This window comes from Lactuca sativa, chromosome 7 (genome assembly GCF_002870075.4).
Source record: "Lactuca sativa cultivar Salinas chromosome 7, Lsat_Salinas_v11, whole genome shotgun sequence".
NCBI lineage: Eukaryota > Viridiplantae > Streptophyta > Magnoliopsida > Asterales > Asteraceae > Lactuca > Lactuca sativa.
The window spans coordinates 50,732,673-50,743,460 of NC_056629.2; the positions used below are offsets into that span (position 1 = coordinate 50,732,673).

The 10,788-nt window shown below is 34.6% G+C and overlaps 1 protein-coding gene across 3 annotated transcripts; it reads left to right on the plus strand.

The window, feature by feature from the left end:
- The first annotated feature begins 1,591 nt into the window (after positions 1-1,591).
- On the plus strand, positions 1,592-8,518 carry LOC111905023 (vacuolar protein sorting-associated protein 54, chloroplastic). Of its 3 annotated transcripts, XM_023900722.3 has the most exons (20): positions 1,594-2,866; positions 3,451-3,513; positions 4,592-4,671; positions 4,750-4,867; positions 4,940-5,014; positions 5,093-5,249; positions 5,377-5,465; positions 5,557-5,798; positions 5,886-6,057; positions 6,135-6,218; positions 6,295-6,471; positions 6,542-6,630; positions 6,717-6,870; positions 6,951-7,032; positions 7,166-7,245; positions 7,346-7,507; positions 7,597-7,664; positions 7,773-7,853; positions 7,987-8,197; positions 8,298-8,518. In XM_023900722.3, the coding sequence occupies exons 1-19, from the start codon at positions 2,072-2,074 to the stop codon at positions 8,126-8,128; spliced, it is 2,910 nt and encodes a 969-aa protein (XP_023756490.1). In that variant the 5' UTR covers positions 1,594-2,071; the 3' UTR covers positions 8,129-8,197; positions 8,298-8,518. The 3 variants fall into 3 exon arrangements, with proteins under 3 accessions (XP_023756482.1, XP_023756475.1, XP_023756490.1); XM_023900707.3 differs by having other exon boundaries at positions 1,593-2,866; positions 4,592-4,867; XM_023900714.3 differs by having other exon boundaries at positions 1,592-2,866; positions 4,592-4,867; positions 7,987-8,518.
- The last annotated feature ends 2,270 nt before the right edge of the window (positions 8,519-10,788 follow it).

Sequence of the window (10,788 nt, forward strand, 5' to 3'; positions counted from 1 at the left end):
GATTTGATAACCCGAAGGTGTCGTCAGGCCAACAACTAATTATGTCTTTCTGTGAGCTTCTACATTCGAGGTGAGTTTCCTCATTGTTCTATGGGTCGAAGGAACCAATGCCGGTCCATTTGGTTTATGTATTATAGGAAGACCCAAGGGTAACCCTTGACAATTTGTATGAAAGACCATTAGGTGACTCCTGCCAAACTGTATGCAAGACCAGAGTCTGAACTCTGACAGTTAATTAGTTAAGTAGTGTAGATTGTATGCTAGTTGTCTTTGTGATGCTTGCATGGAAGACTCGGAGGTGGCTCCTGGAACTTGTATGTAAGACCTAGGGCTTTGGCCCCCGGCCTGGCAAGGAAGAGCATGAGGTGGCCCATGGCATAATGACAAGACTATGGATGACACATAACACCTTTATTGATTGTGCTATATGTATACTAAGTATGGCTCATTAATATGAATGTTATTTATGGTTCGATTGGTATGTGTGGTATGTGGTATTTGGGGGAACTCACTAAACTTTGTGCTTACAAATTGTGGTTTATGGTTTCATGTACTTTCGTTTCGAAAGGAAAGGGCCAGGCTTGATCGCATCGCATATACCTGTGTTTTCCGCAATGTGTGATCTTTGGGAATGAACTCTGATAATTGTCTTATTTGGAAATACTTTTAAATGTTTGGATAAAGTTACAATGGTGTTTTGATTATAATAAAAATGAAATTTTTACCCTTAATTTTCAGGATGTTACAAAGGAAAACAGACAAGCTACACTGCTATCCCTTTTTGGATTGCAAAACTAACTCTTTTAAAAACTACGTCCATGGATCTAGGGGTCATGTCATTATATTTAATGCATGACTTGTTGCACTCGTTTGAGGAGCTTCGTCGCTTCTGGTGCTAGGATATCAACTGTATAAAAAACAAATGGTATAAACACATGTTGATTAGCAATACAAACTTTTTCGTGTTTGGCCACTTTACTTGAGACGACTTTTAAAGCAGTTTGACCTACAACGAAACCATTATTCCTCAAGCCCACTAGTGGAGAAACTCCTGGTAGATCCACACAAACATGCTTCCCTCATATCCACCCAAAAACCAAAATATATGTCACTCTAAGTGTTGATCTTCCCCCAACAGATCAGTCAGAAAGTTCACGTGTGCTTCTTTCCTAGCCGAAACCTCGACCCTCCTAGATACGTCAAAAAGAACATCTCTAGCCACATCATGGTCTCCAACTGAGTCTAAGTAACCTTTACGGGTAGACTGTACATATCTTGTCAACGGAAAATAAATGGATCATGAGGCGATACTTAAGGATAATCTGATACTCCACGAACTACGTATGTTAACCAAAACCATCTATATGGATGACAAAAAGAAAATACTTTTAGTACTTTTAGACACTAAAAAACTATGAACATTCTATGTAAGTGACATATGTAAGTGACATATGAAGGTCTAATTCCATATTATCGAAAACTATAAAAAGACAATTTAGAAAAAAAAAAAAACATTTTTTTAAAAATAGACAAAAATAAAAAGAAATATTTGTTGGTTATTTTTAACTTTTTCTCTTAATCAAAATCTGAATCCAATTATGAAATAACACATCCAGTTAACCCGAATAAAACTTTAGGTTTTCAGATCTGGTAACAATTGCAAGACCAAATTCATATTGGATCTTGGGTTGATTACTGATCAGCCAAATCTCGAACAAACCGATCCAAAATTCAAAACCAGCCGTGTGCAAATTTGGCTATTTGCTTTGAATTTTTGTCGACTCGGAGAACGCTAGAAAATACACCGGAGATATTGACGATCGGTATAATTCATTGGATTGAATTGATGATGGTAACATGAGACCCACGCACCAGAGTGTATAATCACAGCTTGTCTCGTCTGGCCCCTCACCCCTACTTTCGATCTGACAATGCAAGTTGATTTCTTAGGGTTTCTATCTACGAATACTGATTCCAGCAAATCCAAGTGAAACAACGGTATATGTGATTTGATTGAGATTGGAAGTGTAAAGACTGGATTGATTGATGCTGTACAAATCGTGAAAAAGAAATGGATCCAAAGCCTTCCCCCAGATCGGGAAGGTTCGCCCCTATTAATCGACATAATTCTACCCCTTCCTCCTTGCTATCGAAATCACTTTCCGATGCAAGTACCCAAAACTTATCCTCCATCCTCAACAACCCACATGTCTCCGACGGCTCTTGGGTCGGTTGGTGGTCGTCTTCAACTGCTGTACAAGTCGCTGAATTTGCTCCTCCTTCCGCCAACAAAACCCCTGGTTTAGAAATAACTAGATCCGATTTCACATCATATTTATCCTCAATCTCCGATCACCATAGCCGTTTCGAAGACATTCGGAACCATTCAAACAAGGAGAGCAGGGATGCGGATGCCATTGATCACCATGAGAGGGCAGGGGAAGCTCTCGTTGCGTGTTTGCGGGAAGTTCCTTCATTGTATTTCAAGGAGGATTTTGCACTCGAAGATGGAGCAACTTTCAGGGCGGCTAGCCCGTTCTCTACTATCGCTGAGAACACCGTGTTACAAGAAAAGTTGTCTCAGTACTTGGATGTGGTCGAGCTTCATTTGGTTAAGGAGATCTCGCTGCGTTCCAATTCGTTTTTTGAAGCACAGGGTCAGTTAGAAGATTTGAATCTTAAGATTGTTGAAGGGTGTAGTCGGATCCGGGAATTGAAGGAGACGATTAGGCTTTTGGATGTAGATTTAGTGGATTCAGCTCGCCAAATTCAGGAGTTAAATCATACCCGGAGCGATATGTTGGCACTGCAGGAGAAGCTTAGGCTAATATTATACGTTAACCAATCTCTTGCTGCTCTTAAGTTGGTAACCCTTCTGTTTGTTTATCTTGTGTTTCTGTCTGTGTGTGCTTATTTGGAAATCCTCGACTGAACCACATTGTTATCAATTGACATTTAACAACAATTTAGATGCAAGCAATAACAACTTACTGTATCATCCTACTTTCATTCCTTCCTACTTCCATTTTTCAAATTATAATATGCACTAATCAGAAAAATGTAGAAAGTAAAGTACAACCTATGGAACTCTATACTCGTATTTAAGGGAAACTATTAGCACTTCTGTCTCTAAAGTATGAACAGGTTATAGTAGAGATAGGTGTAAATGAAAACTAAGAAACTCAAGTGAATCCCAATTAGCTGTTAAAGAAAAGGAATCGAATTTGAAATCATGCTTTTTAGCTTTTTATTGTACGTGCAATGCTATAATACAAAGAAATGAAAGTAGCATGCGTACACAAATAATATAAGTAAGTTGCTATATCTTGCCTGTAACCCTTAATTTAATCGCTTTCTTGTTTGTTTATTCATTATTTATCATAAAATATGCTACACATGATGCTTGAGCCTATGAAATGACTGTAATTCTCTTGTTATTTTGTTTTATAGCTTGTTGCATCTGCTGATTGTGCGGGAGCTTTAGACGTGACTGATGATTTGAAGCATTTTCTGGTACATGAATGCCATACTGTTTTACACTTGATAACATTTTTCCTTCTTGTGTTTTATTTGCTATAATTAAGGAGTTCATCAGTTATCATTATTTAGGCGAATAGCATTGACATAATATGTTTCTTTTTATGTCTGAAAGAAATTATATGTCAATCCATAATGCTTCTAGGTGTTAGTCTTAATATGTTTCTTAAGTTCTATGTATATTACACAACTAGTTGGATACTTGTTATAGCTTCACTATACCTAAACCTTAACATTGCCATAAAGAACTACTTTTACCAGAAAATTACAAATTTAAATTCTGCTATATGTCAACATACAAATATAACAGTATTTATCATTTTTAATGTGAAAAGAGTTGGGAGGTAATAAAAAGAAGGGAAACTAGATGAAGAATTGGTGCCTGAATACATTAACAAGCCAGGTTTTTTGGCTTAACACATTAAGTTAATCTGTCCAGATTAAGTCAAAAAGAAACAGCTAGATTAATTGCTTAACCCATTAAGCTCTAACTTAATGAAGATTACCATTTCATTACCATATTTTGTTGAACTTTTGAAATGAATCTATTCAAGTTCATTGTTTTTTATGTATGAACAGATGGCCAAAATTAAGTTACAAACAATGACAAAGATACCCTTTTTAAAAGATAAATTCCAACAGCTATTTTACCTATATAACCCTGGACTTAATATGTCATATAAATGCATAGGGTTTAAACGAATGCTTTTTTACAAGGGTGACTCTACATTTGCTTCTTTTTCTTAACTCATAATATATTGTAGGGTTGAATGGAAGAAATAACAACACACTTTCATTTATTTATTTATCATAGAATACCACTTCCATTTTCTTCCTTTTACAACATCATGCTTCAAAAAGTCTACCATATTATATCAATGTCACTCCTATAGCTGAGAAAATTTTCAAAGTATAATTTATATAAATATGAAAACACAAAGTACAATGTTATAATTTGGTAGAAATTTCAAAGTAAACAAATAAATAGAAGGACATTGCTATTTCTTGCATTTCACCTTGTAAGTTATATATATCTAATCATCTTTAATTACAGGATGGGGATCAATTAACTGGCCTACATTGTTTTCGTCACCTTGAGGATCATGTAGCTGCTGCAATAGATTCTGTAAATAGGTTAGTATCCACATCATTTATTTATTTATTTATTCTTTTAGAATTCTCTGTTGTGACTTGTATTATTTATTTTTGTAGCATTCTTTCAACAGAGTTTTTGCGTGCATCTATCAATGATTCTGGAGATAAGGATGTGGTTATATTAACTAAAGCAAAAGCAAAGATGACCCCACTGGGAAATGGAGAAGATAATGAAGTATGAACAGATTATATCATCAAATGATGTATTTACAACTACAAGACTAAATGATTTAATTGTGTGATACAGGTAAACTTGCATGAAGAAGACACCTCAAGCTTCCATGATCGACTTTTACCTCTTATTATTGGCTTACTTAGAACTGTAAGTACTAAATATACATTTAATATATTTCAGAAATCTTTTTATTTCAAATTTCTTATCTATTTTGTTAATTTTCAGGCAAAACTTCCAACTGTTTTGAGAATATATCGCGATACAGTTACATCTGACATGAAAACTGCTATAAAATCGGTTGTTGCAGAGCTGCTTCCTGTTCTTCTTGCAAGACCTTTAGACTCTGATTTTAAATCAAACGATCGAATTGTTGATTCAGATGGTGTGCATATATTCTTCACTACTTTTTATCTTTCAGAAGACCTATTATTCACCCTTATTTACTCAAAACACTGAAAGAGAAAAGAAAAAGTATGGAATTTGTGTAAATATTAGTTTTTGGTGCACAGGTGGAGGCTCATCACTTGCAAGTAAGTTAAGAAGCTTGTCTTCTGAAAGCTTTGTTCAACTTCTTGGCACCATTTTCAAGATTGTACAGGTAATGTGTGATGTGATTGGAGATTTAGACTCTTTTTAAATTAATTCATCAATAAAATGTAACTTGATTTATATTCTATTAGTGAATGCAGGCACACTTACTTCGAGCTGCTGAAGTTAAAAAAGCCATTGAATGGATAATGTCCAATCTTGATGGTCATTATGCTGCTGATTCAGTTGCTGCTGCAATTGCTCATGGTGCTTTAAATTCCGAAAATGCCCCTCTGGGTGATTCTCAGTCTGGATCCTTTCCTAGGAATTCTATCAAGGTGTCCCCAATCCAACCAAAATCAAACGATGCCACAAGTCCCTCAAATTTATCAAAAAATTTCAGGTGATCTGATTCTGTTATACTATATAGATATGTTGCTTGCTTATTTGTTAGAAAGTTTCTAACAAGGGTAAATTTGTCATTTAACAGAGCTGATGTATTGAGAGAAAACACAGAAGCAGTGTTTGCAGCTTGTGATGCAGCTCATGGAAGATGGGCAAAACTTCTTGGTGTGCGTGCTCTTTTGCATCCAAGGCTAAGGCTTCAAGAGTTTTTACAAATATATAACGTGTCACAAGAATTTGTTACTGCAACAGAGAAGGTAAAATTTAATAGTTTCAAGATTTGAATTACATGTTTAAAATTTTAATCTTTAATGTTTTTTTAAATCATATACAGATTGGTGGAAGGTTGGGATATAGCATCCGTGGAACATTACAGTCTCAAGCCAAAGCTTTTGTTGATTTCCAACATGAATCTCGGGTAATTTTTTATTTATCAAATATAATATCTAAATAATAGGAATGCTAACAAGTAACAACAATTTGTTTGATTATAGATGACAAAACTGAAAGCAGTGCTTGATCAAGAAACATGGGTTGAAGTAGATGTGCCTAATGAATTCCAGGGAATTGTGGATTCCCTTTTCAGCTTGGAATCTATAGGAGTTGGTGATTCCGATGATAAAAGCTACAATGAACAGGCTGTTGATGGAATTGTGGATACCACTGGACAGGTGGAATTTATTTATTAATAGAATGAAGTTGATTATAACTTTTTATTTATTTGAATTCTGTGTGTTTCAGGTTAATAATGTTAAAACAAAGAATGAACATGGAAAATCTGGTGCTCATTTGATCTCATTCAGAGGTGTTGGGTACCACATGGTAAACTGGTTAGTAATCGTGTAAACTAAGCTAATTTATATATGAATTTGATGTAGAATTATAGAATATTGATATTTTTATTCTTATTTTTCAGTGGGTTAATCTTGTTGAAGATGTTATCAGAGTACATTGATATGAATGCTGTTTTGCCAGCACTTTCATCTGAAGTTATTCATCGTGTTCTTGAAATGTTGAAATTTTTCAACACAAGGGCTTGTCAGCTTGTTCTTGGTGCTGGTGCCATGCAGGTAACCTTTTTTTTTTTTTTTTTTTTTTGTTAAAAAAAATATATATATTTTTTAAATCCTGTTTAATTGGGATTTTCCAGGTGTCTGGTTTAAAGTCGATTACATCAAAACATCTGGCATTGGCAAGTCAGGTTGTGAGTTTTGTGCATGCTATTATCCCTGGTAGGTGCTTTTTGCTTTTATTTATAGACTTAATAAAACGTCTGAATGAAACTAAATCACCATTTTATCCTTACATTCCACATAATAATAACTTGTTCATCTGTGTGTATGTGTTTGTATGTATGTATGTAAGAAATTAGGAGGATTCTTTTCCTGAAAGTACCTGAGACACGAAAAGTAATGCTGTTATCAGAAATTGAACGCGTATCACAGGTAATAAATAGACTCTTTTACAAAGTTTTCTCCCATTCTTGGGTGTTATAAAGTGAGTATAAATATTAAATTAAAAGTTGTGAAATAATAAATTTTTTAGGATTATAAAGTGCATAGAGATGAGATACATACAAAACTGGTGCAAATAATGAGGGAAAGGCTGTTAGTTCATCTTCGTGGATTACCTCAAATTATTGAAACATGGAATCGATCAGATGAAACTGATGTACAACCCAGTCAGTTTGCTAAATCCCTCACCAAGGTAATAAATAAATAATTTTATATATTAATTTAATAAATTATAATATTTTTCTACTCTTCTTTATTGGTGAATATGTAATTAATTTTTAGGAAGTTGGATATCTTCAACGTGTGCTTTCACGAACTTTGCATGAAGCTGATGTTCAAGAAATATTCAAGTGAGCCTTTTTTTCTTTTTCTTTTTCTTTTAATCATGATATAAAATTCTTTTTCTTTTTTGACTTGATTTAATTGAGTACATGCCATATGATTAATGTTTCTTGCAGAGAAGTGACAATCATCTTTGACATACAAATATCTGATGCTTTTTCACACGTGGATATTACCAATCAACAAATAAAGACCAGGTTCTTGCATTTTTATATATAAATTATGACTTACCTCAAGTTTACATGACAAGGGCGTTTATGTCATTTGTGCAAAATTCTTTAAAACGATTCAGCATTTTAATTATGTTTTTTTTTTTGTTGTTGTTTATAGGCTGAATTGTGATATCCAGCATATCCTTGGATGCATAAGATCATTGCCATCAGCCAAGTTAAGTAGTGAGTCGGGGGCCCCACTTGCAGGTCAACTTGAGTCTTTGGTCCAAAAAATATCTGCTGAAGCTGCTGATCAATAATAGTATATTATTATTATTATGGGTAGTAGTTAATTCATTACACAAACAAACAGCAAAAGCCAATTGGAGGTAAAAAAAAAAAAAAAGACGTAAACGCCCTTGTAATTTGTATCTCTCAGATGATTTGTTTATAGGGAGAGGGTAGTAATTGTGAGATATTGGTTGGCAGGTGCTTGATGATGATATGATGCAATTTTCAAAAATACAAATTTTGAGGACTACTTTTGGTAACGGGAATGTATAACTTAATGGGTACAGATAAGAGAGATGTAAGATTGAAGTTGATTGATATTTTTCTTTTTTCTTTTCTTTTTTTTTCATTTTGTGTTTGATTTTGTTTTGTTACTTTTCGTGGTTATATATATTCTTGGCAGATTGTAGTTATTGCAATTCGTGTATCCAAACCGTACAATACAATACAATGATTTAACCCATCTATAAAACTGATGATAAATAACAAATGTTATAAATCATTGTTGGAAAGAAAGGATGAGAATACATTGATGGGTGAAAATGAGGGGAAGCATGTGAATGGGTTTGGTGGGAGTAGACATGGTAAATGTGTTGTATAAATTAAAATGAAACTAGAAAGCTTAAACCATAAAAATGCCAAAAAGAACACACACACACACACACATATATATATATATATATATATATATATATATATATATATATATATATATATATATATATATATATATATATATATATCTACCATATATATCTCATTTAGTTAGTTTTACATTGTATTATATAATAGGGCTATATTCGTTACTCTACAAGTGAAATCAAGAAATCAATTCTTCTTCATTTTTTATTCTCTTTATATATATATATATATATATATATATATATATATATATATATATATATATATATATATATATATATATATAAAAAGAGAATAAAAAATGAAGAAGAATTGATTTCTTGATTTCACTTGTAGAGTAACGAATATAGCCCTATTATCTAATACAATGTAAAACTAACTAAATGAGATATATATGGTAGATATTTGTGGAGGAATACAACAACTTTTGACAAGGTAAATACACACATGGGTGTTATATCTTTGATATGCTCCCGCAAGATGGGCGATCCGGAGATGAGGCCAATCTTGGAAATAAGATAGTGGAAACGTGAGCTTGGAAGAGGTTTAGTGAGGGCATCTGCTAATTGATCATCACCTGCAATATGTTGGACTTGAAAAGAGCCATGTTGAACCTTTTCTCGGACAAAGTGGAAATCTAAAGCAAGGTGCTTCATCCTTGAGTGAAAAACTGGATTGGCAGAATAGGATGTCGCACTGAGATTATCATAGTAAATGGTTGGTGTTGTAACAGATTGGAAACCAAGTTCGCTTAATAGAGAGATGAGCCATTGGACTTCAGTGGTTGTGGAAGCCACAACACAAAATTCTGCTTCTGTGGAGCTCCTTGCAAGGGTGGTTTGACGCTTTGAGCTCCAAGAGATTGGATTAGAGCCAAGGTATACAATATAGCCAGTAGTGCTTCTGTAATTATCTTTGTCACCTGCCCAATCAGCATCAGTAAAAGCATGAAGTGTAAGAGGAGATGTTTTATGTAAAATGATTCCATGATGTAAGGTTCAATGTCTGTATCGGAGCCATCGTTTTAGGGCTGCCCAGTGAAGAGATGTTGGTGCATTCATAAATTGGGATAAACGATTTACTGCAAAGGATATGTTAGGTCTTGTTAAGGATAGGTATTGAAGTGCTCCAACAAGTGTTCGATAATTAGTAGGTGATGCCAAGGGTGTACCGCCAGTGAGTCGAAGGGGTTCAATATTGATCATCGGTGTTGAAAGCGGTTTGCAATCACTCATATTTGCTCTTTTGAGTATATCAAGTATATACGTGCGTTGGGAGAGAATAATACCAGAAGGATGTGGAAGGACTTCGACGCCCAAAAAATATGACAGGGAGCCAAGATCTTTTAGAGATGATTTGGTGGCAAGATTTGTGATAAAACGAGATAGATGGTTGGGAGAGGGACCAGTGACGATGATATCATCGACATAAACAAGAACAAGAATGAAGGTTGAATGTGTTTTGAGGAGAAAAAGGGAGGAGTCTAAGATGGTTGGTTTGAAACCGAGGGAGATGAGATATGTTTTGAGCTCATTATACTAAGCTCGTGATGCTTGTTTTAGGCCATATAGGGCTTTGTGGAGTTTGCATACATGGTTAGGAAAGGATGGATTCACAAATCCTGGGGGTTGGGACATGAAGACATCTTCTTGAAGATGACCTTGCAGAAAAGCATTATTAATGTCTAATTGTCTCAAGGGCCAGTTTTGGGATATAGCAAGAGAGAGAATAAGACGAAGGGTGGCTGGTTTGAGAACAGGGCTGAAAGTTTCTCTATAATCAATGTCGGGCCTTTGATTGAAGCCTTTAGCTACAAGTTGTGCTTTTAGGCGATCAATACAACCATCAGGTTTATATTTTGTTTGATAAACTCATTTGCAACCGACCAGATTAGGAGCTTGGGAGGAAGGGACGAGAGACCATGTTTGATTTTAGGCCATATAGGGCTTTGTGGAGTTTGCATACATGGTTAGGAAAGGATGGATTCACAAATCTTGGGGGTTGGGACATGAAGACATCTTCTTGAAGATGACCTTGCAGAAAAGTA